General features: G+C 43.4%; 1 protein-coding gene across 4 annotated transcripts in view; it reads right to left on the reverse strand.

Moving 5' to 3' along the window:
• Positions 1-1,671: 1,671 nt before the first annotated feature.
• LOC110494541 (cadherin-4) overlaps positions 1,672-19,355 on the reverse strand; it is a 354,972-nt gene continuing 337,288 nt past the window's right edge. For 2 of the 4 annotated variants that reach the window (XM_090206011.1, XM_036950600.2), the window contains exons 10-17: positions 14,084-14,269; positions 13,671-13,924; positions 9,996-10,138; positions 7,959-8,195; positions 5,627-5,860; positions 5,281-5,420; positions 4,919-5,083; positions 1,672-3,509 (exon numbers count right to left, since the gene is read on the reverse strand). In XM_090206011.1, the coding sequence (XP_090062137.1) occupies positions 3,303-3,509; positions 4,919-5,083; positions 5,281-5,420; positions 5,627-5,860; positions 7,959-8,195; positions 9,996-10,138; positions 13,671-13,924; positions 14,084-14,269 (1,566 nt within the window). In that variant the 3' untranslated portion in view covers positions 1,672-3,302. Of the gene's footprint in view, positions 3,510-4,918; positions 5,084-5,280; positions 5,421-5,626; positions 5,861-7,958; positions 8,196-9,986; positions 10,139-13,670; positions 13,925-14,083; positions 14,270-19,355 lie in introns of all 4 variants that reach the window. The other 2 variants (XM_036950601.2, XM_036950599.2) reach the window with 1 other exon arrangement.

Below are 19,355 nucleotides of genomic sequence, written 5' to 3' on the forward strand. Positions count from 1 at the left end.
GTATGTGTGCCATTCAGAGTGTGGATGGGCAAGACAAAATATTTAAGTGCCTTTGAATGGGATATGATAGTAGGTGCCATGCGTATCTGTTTGTGTCAGAAACTGCAACGCTACTGGGCCTAACACTTTCCCATGTGTATCAAGAATGGGGGGTTCTTAATGTTTGGTATATATTGAAGTAGCATAACCCTTGAAGAAACACTAAAGTAACTCTCCTTTTCATCATCATCATCTGCAACTCCTAAAACTATTGATTTTTTTCACAACTGCCACCAGTTTGATGCCAATACAATTACATAATATATATTAAAAAAGGTTATAAAATAAAGTATATTCCGTACTGAAACCCTCAACTGTAACACCAACGGTATTCACTAAATTGATGGCTTATGTTTAGGATAATGTTTTACAGTTTTGTCATTACATTTTCTATTTAAAAATAATCTTATTCAATGATTTCATATATTTTACATGTGATAAGAACACAAAGAGAATCACCTGTGATATTCTGAAGCATATTTTATGATCGATTACATAAAATCCTTGAAAGATACCAAAATTCTGGTAGTTTACTGGTAAACTTAGAAAGTTTCCAGTAATATCCCTTTGCAACCCTAGATGTGAGTCACCATGCACTGCAAATAAAAGTATTCTGTATTATATAGAAGGATTCCTTATTACATAGAAGGCTTGAATATTTAATCTCTTTAATGCCAGGCTTCCTTCTCAAGTGTAGAGATTAACTGTGGAATCAAAGCACACCTCATTATCAGCCACAGTATGTAGCATGCTCCCAAAGCCTATCAGCACAGCTCTCTCTCTCTCTCTCTAGTAACAAGAGTTGGGTCTGAGTGAACCTGGGTCAAACCCCCCCCCCTTTTTTTTTAAACAACCCTTTTTTAAAGAATATAATGTAACATCCCTCTGTAGGTTCTGCTCTGTCCATCCTCTCAGGTTTCTGAAGTAGCCATATACAGTAGCTCTGATCTTTTCACTGTAGGCTGCATCCTTTTAGCCCATATCTCTCCCCTCTTTCTCTCCCCTCTCTCTGGGTGTCTTATTAAAGGCACTCTATATAATGAGATTTAGGTCCTGGGGATTAATGGTGTGGCTAATTGATAGACACAGCTGGGGAGGATTAAAACCCTTCCATTCCCCCGCCGCTTTTTGGGGCCTAATTGAAATCACAGGGATGGACACAAATATACGTTGTTACCCTGCAGAGTATTCCTTCCACTCTTTGCTTTGCAATGTACAGAATGCTAGAACCGTGAGGGAGAAGGGCCCTTGACGTTCACATTAAAACACTGAGGTCATCACCTTCAGTTAATCAATCATCTTCAAGGAAAAGGTCGTCACTGTGTCTATTCCTTCTCCTTGCCCTCCAACACAGAGAAAAGATTGAGGTCTGGATTCAATCCGTATCGCGGGAGATCCTTGCTAAAATGTTAAGGTAATTCCCGATTGATCAGTCATATGTAGTTAACGGATTTACTAACGGAGGAAGCTATTTCTGATTTCGTACTTCTGGCAGAAGCAATCAGGCCTGAATGTTACGGGCATGGGTAGGGTTCAGGCTTAAAATTCATGCCGATGCAGAGCTCAAGAAGGTTAGAGTGAAGCCCACTGATGGTTGAACATGAACTAGGTAGTAGTAAGTAAGTTGCAACATTTTTAAAACATGTCTCATTTATTTTCTTAAGCACATATCCAGTATCTAGATGAATGAAGAAAATGATTCAGATACACTTAATAATAGAACAACTATCAACAGACATGGCTGTTTTACCCTTTCACAGTCCCAAGTCCAGAGGCAGACAGAAAGGCGTTTGTCAAAGACACAAGAGAAGAGGGAGGGCTGCATTTGACATATACAAAAACAGGATTATAACAAAGCTGTCTTAATTCTTAAAAAACAACCCCCCAAAAAATAAAAAAAAATAGAAAAGATAAACTGAAACAAATGTACAGCGTCTTGACAAAGTTGAGAAAAGAAACACACGCACACATTGAAAATAGCTGTTCCAAAACGTCTTTCAGCCTATTGAAGAGCTAGCTAGAGCAGCAACTTTTTTTGAAATGAATACTTCAAAAATAGGTATCGTACAGCATGTTCTTTTTTGAATGTCTTTTTACAGAGTATATTCACATTCTCACCACAGAAGAATAAGTGCGTTAAGTAAAACATAAAAAATAAAATAATTCATGCATCTCTCAATAGTTTTGTTGACCTAAAAATGGGAATGTTCAAGGCCAGAAAAATCCTTCTAATTCTTCTTTATCAGTGCATTCTTTCCAAGCCATTTCAAGTCTTACTGTGTTATACTATCTCACTATTCAGATCATGCCTACATAAGCTTTACAGTGTGGAAAGCAACACAAAACCGTACAGGGCAGGCAAGCATCTGAGCGTATAGGCTCCTGGACTCATGAGTTCACAGAGGAAAGGCAGGCATTCTCTGTTTGTTAGAAACCCCCCTCAGTTTTAAAAACAGACACACATACACACATCCAATGTCAGTGTTGTGTTGACCGGATGATGGTTGGGTAAGTCTTCGATCAGCCCAGTGATGTATCAGGTATCACTGACAGAGGGTTGCTTTAGTAATACTTCTCCAAAACGCTCCAAAAGGAGTATAACTGATCTTTACCTACAGCCAGCCCTCGTTGTGTGGTTCTCTCGTCTGTGTTGCTGCTGGGTACAGCAGTTCTTGTGACATCAGAGAGCAGAGGAGAGGGACTCATATGAAGGTTGGGGGGGGGGGGGGGGGAGGTTACAAGGGAGTGTGCCGCTCGAAACTTCTCCAATGGCAACCAACCCTGAGATAGCAGGAGTCCGATACAAAACACACCACAAAAGGCACTTTATAAAATGACAGTGCTTCTGTTCTAAGGAAATTCAAGTTGAGAGAGAGAAAGAGTGTCTTTCTGTACATTGTGTTCAGCGTTAAACCAAAAGGAGATGAGTTTGTCATGTTCCTTTTCATCATCCAAGCCAAACGAGCGTCAGCACTCCTGTCTCTCAGAAGTGTCTCGCATCCCCAGATAGCTCGACGTCCAGTAGAGTGAGAAACAAAACACACTAAAAACTTGCCACTAAAAAAGCCAGAATAGAGTAGCAGCAGAACCTGTGAGGTCACAGGCCGTCTTCTAGAACACTCTCTTAGGTTCCGTCCTCTCCTCACTGGTCTACTATGGGAATATCTCATGTGGTACTGCTTGGGCCCTGCCTGTGGTTTCGAGGAGCATCTGACCCCAATCCCTCCCCCCGGACCCCCTCCGTACCCACCCACACCCCTCTCTCAGTTGTCCTCTCCCCCGCCGTAGAGGTCTGCCAGCTTTTTGAAGCGGGGGCCCCAGTCGTTGAGGTAGTCGTAGTCCTGGTCTCCTGAGCTAGAGGAGTTGAGGGAGCTGACAGAGCCGGCCGTGGAGCCACTGCCCTCATAGTCAAACACCAGCAGGGAGTCATAGGGCGGGGCCGTAGGGTCGTTGTCCGCCGCCCTCAGACCCTGAGAGAGAGAGAGAGAGACAGAGAGGCTTAGTTAACACCTAGGATAGAAAGGCAATAGTGATTATACTGATGGTATGCTTGTTGCTAAATTTGGTATGAACTGTGGTGTTACTGTGATCGTTATGAACTGTGGTGCTACTGTGATTGTTATGAACTGTGGTGTTACTGTGGTTGTTATGAACTGTGGTGTTACTGTGGTTGTTATGAACTGTGGTGTTACTGTGATTGTTATGAACTGTGGTGCTACTGTGATTGTTATGAACTGTGGTGTTACTGTGGTTGTTATGAACTGTTGTGTTACTGTGGTTGTTATGAACTGTGGTGTTACTGTGGTTGTTATGAACTGTGGTGCTACTGTGATTGTTATGAACTGTGGTGTTACTGTGGTTGTTATGAACTGTGGTGTTACTGTGGTTGTTATGAACTGTGGTGCTACTGTGATTGTTATGAACTGTGGTGCTACTGTGATTGTTATGAACTGTGGTGCTACTGTGATTGTTATGAACTGTGGTGTTACTGTGGTTGTTATGAACTGTGGTGTTACTGTGGTTGTTATGAACTGTGGTGTTACTGTGGTTGTTATGAACTGTGGTGTTACTGTGGTTGTTATGAACTGTGGTGTTACTGTGGTTGTTATGAACTGTGGTGTTACTGTGGTTGTTATGAACTGTGGTGCTACTGTGATTGTTATGAACTGTGGTGCAACTGTGATTGTTATGAACTGTGGTGTTACTGTGGTTGTTATGAACTGTGGTGTTACTGTGGTTGTTATGAACTGTGGTGTTACTGTGGTTGTTATGAACTGTGGTGTTACTGTGATTGTTATGAACTGTGGTGTTACTGTGATTGTTATGAACTGTGGTGCTACTGTGATTGTTATGAACTGTGGTGCTACTGTGATTGTTATGAACTGTGGTGTTACTGTGGTTGTTATGAACTGTGGTGTTACTGTGGTTGTTATGAACTGTGGTGTTACTGTGGGTGTTATGAACTGTGGTGTTACTGTGGTTGTTATGAACTGTGGTGTTACTGTGGTTGTTATGAACTGTGGTGCTACTGTGATTGTTATGAACTGTGGTGATACTGTGATTGTTATGAACTGTGGTGTTACTGTGGTTGTTATGAACTGTGGTGTTACTGTGGTTGTTATGAACTGTGGTGTTACTGTGGTTGTTATGAACTGTGGTGTTACTGTGATTGTTATGAACTGTGGTGTTACTGTGGTTGTTATGAACTGTGGTGTTACTGTGGTTGTTATGAACTGTGGTGTTACTGTGGTTGTTATGAACTGTGCTGTTATGAACTATGCTGTTACTGTGATGGCTCCTTGGTATAGAAACTCAAACATTAGACCACTTAAATAGTATTTTGAGATAAATTACTTCTGATGTCTAATAGTTAACATACGTCGTTTATGAAGTCTCCGATGTCTCCAGGGTGGGGCAGGCTGGGTCTGACAGGGTACTGGGACTCAGCGATGATGGGCCTCTCGTCCACCCTGCGCACCCCCACTGGTTTACTGATTATGTGCTCCACAGACTCAGGCTGCTGCAGCTGGCTCAAGTCATAGTCCTGCAACACAGAGCAAGGAAGGATACTCAGTGGGACTGTAAGAATGACTGAGGAAGTGTCTGAGTGCAATCACAGTTATTAAATATGCCATCTTCATCATCATCGTTGTCATCGTCATCATCATCACCGCCATCATCTTTATGGCTGTGTTGTTAGATGAAGCCTTGCTCTGCATGTGTAATGTGTATAACACTGACCTGGTCCTCCTCTCCTCCTCCCTCCTCGTCGTACTTCAGAATGTTGTCTCTGACGTCGTCCTCTGGGTCGATCAGCAGGGGCTTGGCCTGACGCTCCTTCTCCCTGCGCTTCATCCACATCACAAACACTAGCACCAGGACTGCAACATACAACACACACCACAATACAACACAGACAGAGGAGTGAACAGGGATATATCAGAGGTGGTGTGTGTAATGTACATGATGTACATGTAATGTACATGATATGCAGTACCTAGTAGTATGATTATACAGACAATGACTCCTACAGCACAGGTGTGTGTGTGTGTGTGTGCGTGTGTTTATAAGTGTGTATTATACTCACTAAGCAGTATGATGATACAGATGAGTATGGCTATGATGGCTCCGGTCCCCAGTCCGGCAGCAGCCACAGCTCCGGTGGTAGTACAGTCTCCGTTGTCATCACACGGACACACCTTGACCTTTATAATGGACCTGTTAGAGAGGGGCGGGTTACCGGAGTCCGACACGATGATGGGAACATCATACACCTCTGCATCCAGGTAGGGAATCCTCAGTCTCAACTGGGCATAGTCACCTGCACATAGTCACACAGACACAATATCCAGTCACTGCTAGAAGCATATAGCAGTGGTGTAGAGATAAATAGTTGACCACTCCAGAGTTTTACTGTAGTCATCTGTGGCCATGTGAGCAGTACTGGCAGAGATACAGTACATGCAAATACATACAGAATAATACACAGGTAGTCACTGTAGCTAAATAAACACGCAGGCAGGCACACATCTGCAGCACAATATCTCCAATCATATTTCCAACTAAAACAACAGTATATTTCCAACGAAATACTTCAACTAAAACAACAGTATCGGACTGCCAACAGATAGGGGGTTATACATCAACATGCACATATGACATCTTGTCTATCAGGGCAGGGAGATGAATGGATGTGATCTGTCACAAAGCACACAAGTCATACGTCAACATGAGACAGAGCCATTTACTCTCTAGGAGAATAGTGACATATAAGAGCTCCTTTATACCACAGGCCATCAGCCTGAGACCACACCATGTCATCTGTCACACAGAAGCAAACACACAGGGAGCCAGCATCCACACACACACATCAGACAAGATTTAGACATTATAAATCAACAGCATTTACATTTGAACATTTCAGTCATTTAGCAGATGCTCTTTTCGAGAGTGACTTACAGTTAGTGCATTCATCTTAAGATAGATAGGTGGGACAACCACATATGATGAGGCTCCCGAGTGGCACAGCGGTCTAAGGCACTGCATCTCAGTGCTAGAGGCGTCACTACAGACACCCTGGTTCGATTTCAGGCTGTATCACAACATGCCTTGATTGGGAGTACCAAAGGGCGGCGCACAATTAGCCCAGCGTTGTCCGGGTTTGGCCGGTGTAGGCTGTCATTGTAAACAAGAATTTGTTCTTAACTGACTTGCCTAGTTAAATAAAGGTAAAAAAAAAATGTCACTACCGTTCAAAGTTTGGGGTCACTTAGAAATGTCTTTGTTTTTGAAAGAAAAGCTACATTTTTTGTCCATTAAAATAACACCAAATTGATCAGAAATACAGTGCAGGCATTGTTAATGTTGTGACTGACTATTGTAGCTGGAAAGGGATGATTTTTTATGGAATATCTACATAGTCGTACAGAGGCCCATTATCAGCAACCATCACTCCTGTGTACCAATGGCTTGTTGTGTTAGCTAATCCAAGTTTATCATTTTAAAAGGCTAATTGATCATTAGAAAACCCTTTTGTAATTATGTTAGCACAGATGAAAACTGTCGTTCTGATTAAAGAAGCAATAAAACTGGACTTCTTTAGACTAGTTGAGTATCTGGAGCATCAGCATTTGTGGGTTTGATTACAGGCTCAAAATGGCCAGAAACAGGACTTTCTTCTGAAACTCGTCAGTCTTTTCTTGTTCTGAGAAATTAAGACTGGCAGCTTCATTAAATAGTACCTGCAAAACACCAGTCTCAACGTCAACAGTGAAGAGGCGACTCCGGGATGCTGGCCTTCTTGGCAGAATTGCAAAGGAAAAGCCATATCTCAGACTGGGCAATAAAAATAAAAGATTAAGATGGGAAAAAGAACACAGACACTGGACAGAGGAACTCTGCCTAGAAGGCCAGCATCCCAAAGTCGCCTCTTCACTGTTGACGTTGAGACTGGTGTTTTGGGGGTACTATTTAATGAAGCTGCCAGTTGAGGACTTGTGAGGGGTCTGTTTCTCAAACTAGACACTCTAATATATTTGTCCTCTTGCTCAGTTCTACACCGGGGCCTCCCACTCCTCTTTCTATTCTGGTTAGAGTCAGTTTGCGCTGTTCTGTGAAGGGAGTAGTACACAGCGTTGTACGAGATCTTCAGTTTCTTGGCAATTTCTCGCATGGAATAGCCTTCATTTCTCACGAGTTTCAGAAGAAAGTTCTTTGTTTCTGGCCATTTTGAGCCTGTAATCGAACCCACAAATGCTCAAGCTCCAGATACTCTACTAGTTTAAAGAAGACCCGTTTTATTGCTTCTTTAATCAGTACAACAGTTTTCAGCTGTGCTAATATAATTGCAAGTAGAGAAGTTGGACTACAGAATTTGAACAATGACACACTACACCTCTAGCAGATATCCCATGTCTTACCGCTGATCCTGGAGATGGTCCAGTTGCGTCGGATGCTGGGGGGGTAGGAGGGCAGCTCAAACACAAAGGGCCCCACATGGGGGTCAGCGTCGGCATCGGAGGCTGTGATGTTGACCTTGGAGCGGGGATTGGCGCGTTCACACAACTGGGCCTCCTTGGGCATCATCACCGGAGCATTGTCATTCACATCTATCAGATGGATCTGCAGAGTACCTGTTCCACTGGCCGGGGGAGAACCTGACAGGGGGGTGCGAGGGCAGAGAGAGAGGGGGGAGAGATGGGAGGAGATAAGGAAGAAGGGGAGAAAGGAAGAGAGAGACAAACGTAATCAATTTGAGGACGACAGAAACTTCATGCATATGCACAGCACAGCCGCAGGAAGTAGGGGTGCCCACCCCAAAACATCTTCCCGCTGTCTTATAATATACACTGTCTAAAAATCACTTGAGGTCAATTGAATTTCATTTGGAGGTGAGAAATAGAATGAAAATAGAAGAGAGCAAAGGGACAGAGGGAGGGGAGATGAGGAAGAAACAGAGAAAGAGAAAAACGAGGGAGCTGAGAGAATATTGAGAGAGGGTTTTTTTCATTTTTATTTTATTTTACCTTTATTTAACCAGGCAAGTCAGTTAAGAACAAATTCTTATTTTCAATGACGGCCTGGGAACAGTGGGTTAACTGCCTGTTCAGGGGCAGAACGACAGATTTGTACCTTGTCAGCTCGGGGGTTTGAACTCACAACCTTCCGGTTACTAGTCCAACGCTCTAACCACTAGGCTACCCTGCCGCCCCGTTTGAGAGTGATGGAAGAATACAGCATGCATTTGTTCTAAAAGCTCCCAGTGATGACAGCCATAATAAATGAAACCGCACATAAATATTTCACTCTGCGTGAGTCTGGAGCTCAGCACTCTCAGAGGACACATGAAACGACTCTACTGGAAAGCACCACATATCTCCCTTACACAGGGGCTGTTGTTAAAATGCACTGAGGCGAAGCACACCCTAACCTACAATATACTATGACAACAAACACACCATAATCTACAATATACCGTGACAACAAACACACCCTAACCTACAGTCTATGAGAAAAGACTACTATAGCTTTGTATAGCCAACTGATTATCATGGAGTATTTAAGCAATAAGGCCCGCGTTGTGTCGTGCCTAAGAAGAGCCCTTAGCCGCAGTATATTGACCATATATCACAAACCCCTGAAGTGCCGTATTGCTATTATAAACTGTTTACCAACGTAATTAGAGCAGTAAAATAAATGTGGTATACAGTCTGATATACCATGGCTGTCAGTCAATCAGCATTCAGGGCTCGAACCACCCAGTTTATAATTTCTGCTAAGTAACTGATGCTGCTCTGTCTGCATGAATGGAGTTCACCCAAGCTCATCACACTGAGGAGATCCATCTCTGTTTTCTATTACAAAGTAAAGCAGTGCATGAGCTACAGATACTTTATGTAAAGGTCTATTGCCTCAGCACAGCAGAGTACACCATTAACTGCTTGTCTGTTGTGATTGGTTCGGTGCTTTGTTGAGCTCCTTCCTTAGTGGAGCAGAATGAATAAAAGCAAAATTAAATTAAAGTAGAATATATCCCCATGTAGACTGGTGTCTGGAATCAATAGGCAATCAACAGCTTGTTTGCCTAAATTCTGTGCACTCGAGGGCAGCACACCTCATTCCCGCAAACCAATCTTTAATATCGCTGTGGTACAACACCACCTGTGCCCTCTCTCTCAAACACAGAGAGTAAGCACCTCTATTTGTAATGGGGCGATTGGTTTTAGAGTACTTCACCGATCACTACAGCAGCTTCGACAGCACTCACCTGTGGCACATTTAGACAGATATTTCACTCCTCTCCACAGTACACAAGGGATGCATTTAGCAGGCAACATGCACACTGATGCGGTACGCATGCACACGTACACACAGGAGGACAGACAGACACACACACACACACACACCACACGCACAGAATTACCACAGGCACACACACACTCACTTACCAGACTTACCATTGTCGGCAGCCAGGAAGGTGGCCTCATAGATGTTGTTCCTGACGTACATAGACTCCCTGTCCAGCACAGCCATGGTGGTGATCTGACCATTGGTCCTGTTGATCCTCAGCCAGTTAGCGGGGTCAGACAGCTTGGAGTACCTGCAGACACAGTAGAAACTATTACAACATATATAATCCCATAGTGATAATGCCTTAATATATCCTTCAGTACAAATAGAAGTAGAATTGGCAAATACCCTGTATCTAATCTTAACTTTTCCTGTAGTCCACAATCAGCTCCTTTGTCTTGCTCACATTGAGGGAGAGGTTGTTGTCCTGGGACCACACTGCCAGTTCTCTGATCTCCTCTCTATAGGCCATCTCATCCTTGTCGGTGATCAGACCTACCACTGTTGTGTTGTCAGCAAACTTAATGATGATGTTGAGTCGTGTTTGGCCACGCAGTTGTGGGTGAACAGGGAATACAGGAGGGGACTAAGTACACACCCCTGAGGAGCCCCAGTGTTAAGGATCAGCGTGGCAGACGTGTTGTTGCCTACTCTTACCACCTGGTGGCGGCCCGTCAGGAAGTTCAGGATCCAGTTGCAGAGGGAGGTGTTAAGTCTCAGAGTCCTTAGCTTAGTGATGAACTTTGTGGGCACTATGGTGTTGAACACTGAGCTGTTGTCGATGAACAGCATTCTCACATAGGTGTTCCTTTGTCCATGTGAGAAAGGGAGGTGTGGAGTGCGATTGAGATTGCGTCATCAGGAAGCAGTATGGTATTCTTGCAGCTTGGTTGACAGCTAACAACAAATTAAGAGCAATTTGCACAAAATAATGAGTATGTAAGTGGAGATATTAATTAGAGTAGTAGGAGCTTACTTTCATGCAGGTAACACTGCCACATGAATTCAAAAGTATAGGTCTATATTTGTCTCCATAAATCAATGTAAATCAATGTGATTACTCGTTTGTCACAGTGTGGAGAGATGGAAAGATACATTACATGACAAAAAGTATGTGGACAGCCGCTCGACGGACAGCTCATTCCAAAAGCATGGGCATTAAATGGAGTTGGTCTGCCCTTTGCTGCTATACGAGCCTTTCCACTAGATGTTGAAACATTGCTGCGGGGACTTGCTTCCATTCAGTCACAAGACCATTACTGAGGATGGGCACTGATGTTGGCTGATTAGGCCTGGCTCGCAGTCTGTGTTCCAATTCATCCCAAAGGTGTTCGATGGGGTTGAGGTCAGGGCTGTGTGCAGGCCAGTCAAGTTCTTCCACACCAATCTCGACCAACCATTTCTGTATGGACCTAGCTTTGTGATTGGGGGAATTGTCATGCTGAAACAGGAAATGGCCTTCCTCAAACTATTGGCACAAAGTTGGACGCACAATCGTCTGGAATGTCATTGAATGCTGTAGCGTTAAGATTTCCTTTCACTGGAAATAAGGGTCCTAGGCCGAACCAGGAAATATAGCCCTAGACCATTATTCCTCATCCACCAAACTTTACAGTTGTCACTATGCATTCGGGCAGGTAGCGTTCTCCTGGCATTCGCCAAACCCAGATTCGTCCACCTGACTGCCAGATGGTGAAGCGTGATTCATCAGTACAGATAATGTGTTTCCACTGCTCCAGATTCCAATGGTGGCGAGCTTTAAACCACTCCAGCCGATGCTTGGCATTGCCCATGGTGATCTTAGGCATGTGTGCGGCTGCTCAACCATGGAAACCCATTTCATGAAGCTCCCGACTAACAGTTTTTGTGTTGACATTGCTTCCAGAGGCAGTTTGGAACTCGGTAGTAAATGTTGCAACCAAGGACAGACTTTTACACTTCAGCACTTGGGGGTCCCGTTCTATGAGCTTCTGTGGCCTCTCACTTCACAATAACAGCACTTACAGTTGACCGGGGCAGCTCTAGCAGGGCAGGAATTTGGTGGCATCCTACAGTATGACAGTGCCACATTGAAAGTCAGTAAGGCCATTCTACTGCCATTGTTTGTCTATGGAGATTGCATGGCTGTGTGCTAAATTTTATACACCTGTCAGCAACGGGTGTGGCTGAAATAGCCGAATCCACTAATTTAATGGAGTGTCCACATACTTTGTATATATAGTGCAAATATAGAGACAGAGGTATAAAGAGATCAGATGCCTGGTGGGAGGAAGTTTGATGATGCTGCTGATGATTATGAGGAGTCTAATTAGAGAACACGCTGGAGGATGACACAGGTTAGCGAGTGCCAACGAGATGTCTGGGAGATTATGGCAGCTAGGCAACTAAATCTATCTCCCGCTAATGAAACACACTCTGCCACATTTAGACTCCTGCAACCATGGAAATCCTGCACTCCAAGGGATGGAGGGAGGTAAAGACAGATACAAACATACCAATTTTTCAATTTGGTGTTCCTTCATTAGGATATCAACAACAGAATAGATAACAGAAAAATCAGTTGGCAAAATAACAGGAACTTGAGAGTTAGAGAGAGTCATGACAACAAACTTGGATGTCAGTTTGGATTTGGTGTCCCTTGACAGGTGAAACAGAGGTCTCTAGTTGGCATGCGAGGCCCTGTCATCTCTTCCCATGCCACGGTGGCACCCCAGGGGCACTCAAGCCTCTGACACCCAGCACCCAGCTGGCAAAGGCTGGCACAGGGAGAAGGACACACAGCTGGTGAGGAAGATCTATGATCCATCTACGCATGCCACTACTTCCTTCTAGTCTGAAAGTGAAATCAGCTTGCAAATCAGACCCTGTCCAACTCTTTCTTCTCCTCTCTACTCTCCTCTCCCTTCCCGTCTAGATGAGCGAGAACAAAGGGAGGAGTCATGGGGCAGGAGAAAGGAAGGAGGAGTCCCTTCTGGTGTAAAAAACACACTGTAGATCCTCACGTCATCTGTCGGGCAAGGTCATTAAAATGAATCAACCAGTGGAGATTAGGCTGTCCAAACATGAACTGCCTGTCTGCCGCCACGACATCTCTGGAGAAGACAGGAGCGCTGACCTCTCATCAATAAAGGAGAAAGAAAGAGACTGAGAAAGTGAAAGGATTGAGTTAGAGAGAGAGGGAGGTGAGAGAAAAAGAGGAGTTCTGTGGCTCTAAGAAGACAAAATAACAGTGAAAGAGTAAGTTTGCACGAGGGAGTCCATTTATGAGAAGAACTGGTGTTTTTAGAGTTTATTTGTTTGCCTGCACCGCATCAATTCTCTAACATTTCCAGATTGCCTCTGTGTACTGGTGTTAGGCTGAATTTAGAGTGGAATTGATTGGTGCTGAATCTGGGGATGGAGTGGCTGGAGTTGCTCAGTGACCTTTGACCCGGTGAGTATGTGGGAGTTCTCTCCAGGGAGACCCACTGGGTCGATTTAGAGACAGCACCATGCCCCAGTGCCAAACCACTCAGGGAGTATGGCCCCGGATGCAAGCAATAGAGGGATCGATGAGGAGAGAGATGGAGAGAAACAGGGGTAGAGAAAGAAAGTGTGGCTGGACACACAGTCCAGCTCATTACGATTGAACCTTTTAACTCTTGTCGCTAGGCAACAGGAATTTATTGGACCTTGGTTTTGTGAGCGGTTCAGTTAGGGAAGGCAGTGTTTCAGCCTCACGAGAGAGCAAATCCAAGCAAAATACTATCAGCATCTATTCTAAAACAGTGAACATTCAGTACCTGACAGTTTGCTGGATGAAGAGGTCAGGGTCTTGGGCAGCAAACACGGTGAGTGTGGTGCCTGCGGGGACACCCTCCTCAAAACGGATGGACTTGGGGTTGGTGGGGAAGACAGGGGATTCGTTGACGTCCTGTACGGAGATGGTGACCCCCGCTGAAGACTGGAGAGAAGACTGGATCCCACTGGCCAGGGGGGCCTTGTTAGAGACTATCACAGTCAGCATGAAGGCCCTGTTCTGCTCATAGTCCACCGGCTGGAGGGAGAGAAGGGTGGGGGAGTAAGATATGTAAGGAGGGAGGTTGAGAACAAGAGAAGGCAAAGTTAAATTAAATAACAACTCAAATGGACCCATATCAATATGGAACCAAAGCACTTGGAGTTGTTTATGTAAAACAGTAAATGAGTCCCCTACCTTGACCACAGTGACCATGCCGTCGTTGTTGATAGGGTTGGTGCGGATGAGGAAGTGACCCTGGGGGTCTCCGCTGGCGATGCGGTACTGGGCAGCCCAGTTAGGGCTGTGGGGCTGATCCCTGTCAATCACTGTCAGGTTGGCCACCACCACATTCACACTGTTCTCTGGGACCTCCCCCGAAAACTACAGACAGAGAGAAGGTGTGAGGGAGGGAGGGAGGGAGTAAGTGAGATATTTGTATGAATTTGGATAATAGACACACTGTTTTCATTACAGCCATTCTGTTCCTTATACTGCTGAATGTCCGTGTGGAAATGTTTATTTAAACCAATGGATTTGTTCAATTAAGTGTTTTTACATTTACATTTAATTCTGCACATTTACCAATTAAGCAGTTAAATAAGTAATGCAATTAAATAGATTGCATGGACCATCTTTGGGTAACGATCTTCATTATATTCCAATCTAAAACTATTCAGTCTCACTAAATGATGGAGGAAACTCAGCAGAAACAGCATACACAAAAACCTACTGTACAGGAATCTAGCCCAACTAACATCGCAAAGTTACATTCTGCAGCAGTCTCTTTATTAATCAAGAAACACAAACACACAACACATACTGTACACACACACACAGCTGTCATTGTCAGACAATAATCTGTGTTTCCTCTTGTGATGCGTTAACTGGTTTATGGTGTGTGACTGCCAGCTGCTGTTCCATCTAATGACTTCATTGTGGCGGTGTGGCTGCATCCAACCCCCCCTCCCCCTCTTCCTCCTCCTTGCCCCCTGTCCCCCGCAGCATCGCCACGCCGCTAAGCACAGAAAAAATTTGATATGCACATTATCTGTGGTGTGTGGGCTCCTCTATTTCATTTTCATCACGAACTTCAACACAGACAGGAAAAACACTTTCCAAGCTTGTCTGACAACATTGGGGGAGAGAAGGGAAGAGCCAGATTGACATGTGGTATTAAAAACCTTATGCAACTGTTCTAACTGGATAATGCGCTCTGGGTAGATGTCCTCACCCTTGAAAGTAACAGGTGGTATGTCTGATAACCTGTGTAGGGGGCAGTATTTTGATGTTTATATGAAAAACGTACCCAAATTAAACTGCCTATTTCTCAGGCTCAGAATCTAGAATATGCATATCATTGTCAGATTAGGATAGAAAACACTCTAAAGTTTCCCAAACTGTCAAAATATTGTCTGTGAGTATAACAGAACTGATATTACAGACGAAAACCCGAGGAAAATCAAACCAGGAAGTGGCCTCTATTTTGAAAGCTCCATGTTCCATAGCCTGCCTTCGTTCCATTTAATGGGATATCAACCAGATTCCTTTCCCTATGGCTTCCCCATGGTGTGAACAGTCTTTAGACACAGTTTCAGGCTTTTATTTAGAAAAATGAGCGAGAAAGATCACATCGCGTCATTGTATGGCTGGGTGCCAGCAGCGTTTTGTATGCGCAACAGCTTGGAGCAGCCATTTTCTCTCTCTCTCCTATTGAAGAAGCTACATTCCCGGTTGATATATTATCAATTATATATTGTAAAAACAACCTGAGGTTAGATTATAAAAAAAGTTTGAAATGTTTCTATGAACATTATGGATACTATTTGGAATTTTTGTCTGCGATGTTGTGACCGGTCGAGCCTGTTGATTTCTGAACATAACGCGCCAACCAAATGGAGGTATTTTGGATATAAAATAATCTTTATGGAACAAAAGGAACATTTATTGTGTAACTGGGAGTCTCGTGAGTGCAAACATCTGAAGATCATCAAAGGTATGCGATTTAATTGATTGCTTTTCTGACTTTCGTGACTTTAAAAACTCTAAAAACACTTGGCTGCTAGCTGTTTGTAATATTTTTCTTACTGAGAGAGATGTGCTTACATAAACGCTTGGTATGCTTTAGCCGAAAAGCTTTATTGAAATCTGACACGCCAGGTGGTTTAACTTCTTCGATATAGGGGGTGCTCTTTTAATTTTTGGATGAAAAACGTTCCTGTTTTAAACAAGATATTTTGTCACGAAAAGATGCTCGACTATGCATATAATTGACAGCTTTGGAAAGAAAACACTCTGACGTTTCCAAAACTGCAAAGATATTGTCTGTGAGTGCCACAGAACTGATGTTACAGAAAAAAAAACAGATAAAAATACAATCAGGAAGTGCCGCATTTTTAAAAACCGCCTCATGGCAATGACTCCTTATATGGCTGTGGAGGAGCTAGGTGTCAGCTTACCTTTTCCACATTTTCCCCAAGGTGTCTGCAGCATTGTGACGTATTTGTAGGCATATCATTGGAAGATTGACCATAAGAGACATTTACCAGGTGGTCGCTTGGTGTCCTCCGTCGCAATTATTGCGTAATCTCCAGCTGCAGTAGTTTTCCGTTTGGCTCTGACGAGAAACCGACTGCCAGGAATGATTTTTCATCGAATAGAATTGTGAAAAACACCTTGAGGATTGATTCTAAACAACGTTTGCATGTTTCTGTCGATATTATGGAGCTAATTTGGAAAAAAGTTTGGCGTTGTAAGTGACTGCATTTTCGGGTTTTTTTCTTAGCCAAATGTGATGAACAAAACAAAGCTATTTCTCTTACACAAATAATATTTTTGGAAAAAATTAACATTTGCTATCTAACTGAGAGTCTCGTCATTGAAAACATCTGAAGTTCTTCAAAGGTAAATTATTGTATTTGAATGCTTTTCTTGTTTTTGTGAAAATGTTGCCTGCTGAATGCTAGGCTTAATGCTATGCTAGGCTATCAATACTCTTACACAAATGCTTGTGTAGCTTTGGTTAAAGCATATTTTGCAAATCTGAGATGACAGTGTTGTTAACAAAAGGCTAAGCTTGTGTTTCAATATATTTATTTCATTTGCAAATTTTCATGAATAGGAAACGTTGCGTTATGGTAATGAGCTTGAGGCTATGATTACGCTCCCGGATACGGGATTGCTCGACGCTAGAGGTTAACAACAAGCTAAGCTGTATTTTGCTATATCGTACTTGTGATTTCATGAAAATTAAATATTTTTAGTGGTTTAATTTGAATTTGGCGCTCTGCAATTCAGCGGTGGTTGACGAAAATGATCCCGCTAACGAGATGGGTGCATCAAGAAGTCTGATAAGCAGCCAGAGACAAACAGATCCAGAAGGGAACTTCCAGTGGTTACTAGTTAGGGAACTGGAGCTCCCAACATGGGCTCATAAAGGCAAGAGGATAAAAGTGCATAGTTAAATCAGAATGCTTTAGTAAACTCCAATTCAGCTTGAATTGGAATGGAATCCATCTAGTTCAAAATTGAATAGACCCCAACCACTGAACTGCTTTTAACCACAGAGTTGGACACTGAATGGAGAAGAACTGAATAATATAAGAATTGAGCCTGGAAAAAGAGAACACTGCTGTTTCAGAGTGTAGTACTGCATTATGTTTCCCCTTTCTCACAAGAGGATCAGCAACTCAACATGAATCTATGGGCTCTTTTAATGTTCTCAATAGAAGCATAGTATTGGTTGAAAACAACAACAGGAACAAAAAGGCAATAATGTTAGCAAGAATTGTGAATAAAAATGCCCTTAAAAACATATATTGTAGAATGGTGCACAGTTAAATGTGTTTTAATGGTTATTATATCCTCCTTGTGATGGTAAAGGAGCCCGAGGCATTGGCAACACCAACACACTTAATTTCTGTTTTCCACGTCACACAAGTGCCACATGCAGTGGTACGTCTACTATCACTGATAGACAAACTTAGTGTTGTGCCAACAATCATGCCACTAACTGTCCTTCAGTAATACGTTTCAGTAAAACTAGTCTGTTAGACACAGAAGTTCTACAGGTAAACCAGGAATAGCATGAAATCAAGGCATACTGGAATCTATCTGGCTGAGATTTGAACATATGAACCTACAGACCACAGCTCCAAACACTCACCATTATGGATGTGAATTGAAAATGTCGACAGGATTATAGAGTTTAGTTTGAGTGTAATGCACTTGATTAGATCACACCACCATAACACTAGAAGAGAGAGATTATACAGTCGCTGAATGCAGCCTAATGAGTTGTGGCAAGTACCATTGTCTTTTTGTTTTTCACATAATGATGAACATGACACTCATATTCATGCCCATGTTCTGAAATGAATAAAACATTTGTCTTTTTTCAAATTAGAAGCAAAAAATCTGCTTGGTTTACGCCCCCGCAAGCAATTTTACTTAATTAGTGTGCTTATGTTTTCTCTCCATCTCCACATGAAAGATGCACATTCTTTCCTGTGTCTGTCATACACAAATAATTACTGAACTGCTCCAAGTGGAGTTTGCTGTGTGGGAAGAGAAGAAAAGGGGTTGACAAACAAAACAACAGAGACTCTTCTAGGAAAATGGAGTGTGTTTGTTTCTGTCTGTGTATGTGTGTGCCGCGAGTAAAGCTGTGTATGTGTGTCATACACAGCAGTAAGACAGTAAGACAGCTGTCTCTATGACTAACATGTCCTCTCCTGTCCCCACTCCTCTTCTCTGCCTCCCTCTCCCGTCCTCTGCAGTCTGCACCAACATAACCACTGTCCCTCCACAACAGAGGCCCATCCATCTGTTACTGTTGGAACACACAGTTTGACACTTGTGTTCCAAACCATGTGTTCTAAACCATGTTGCCAAAGTTTTTCTTTCTCCTTCTTTGTCATCCTGGTTTGTTTGCTATTATAATGTGTTATCTCTCTTGCAATGCCATGCGGTTCTAAACACTGTGAGGCAGTGAGGATTCTCAACACTCTCTCTCCACCCAACACCATGTCTGATACACCAGGGGCCCTACAACAGCAGACAGAGGCTGAGTTATGGAGAGAGTAGAGACAGTGTGGAGTGGAGAGGAGTATGGCAAGGCAGTGTATGTGTGTGTGCCTGTGGAAGTTTGAGTGTTCCCCTGTGAGAGGGGAGTGAGAGAGACAGGACAGAGTGGTTCGAGGCAAGGCGTTGTTCAGTGGGCTAGTCTGTGACAGCTGGGGCCTCTTATCAGAGCATCCGGCTGGAACTACACTGCTGCCTGCCTGGCACACTCCTCTCTCTGCAGATGGATGGACACACAGACAGAAAGAGGAGAGAGAGAGGGAGAAAGAGAGAGAAAGAGAAACCAACGAAGGGAGAGACAGACTACTCCTCCCTTTTGATGCACGCATACATGCATGCGCAGACGTGCACACACACACACAAACACACACGCACAGGCACACGCACA

This window comes from Oncorhynchus mykiss, chromosome 17, assembly GCF_057628025.1.
Source record: "Oncorhynchus mykiss isolate SJ-2025 chromosome 17, ASM5762802v1, whole genome shotgun sequence".
Classification (NCBI taxonomy): Eukaryota; Metazoa; Chordata; class Actinopteri; order Salmoniformes; family Salmonidae; genus Oncorhynchus; species Oncorhynchus mykiss.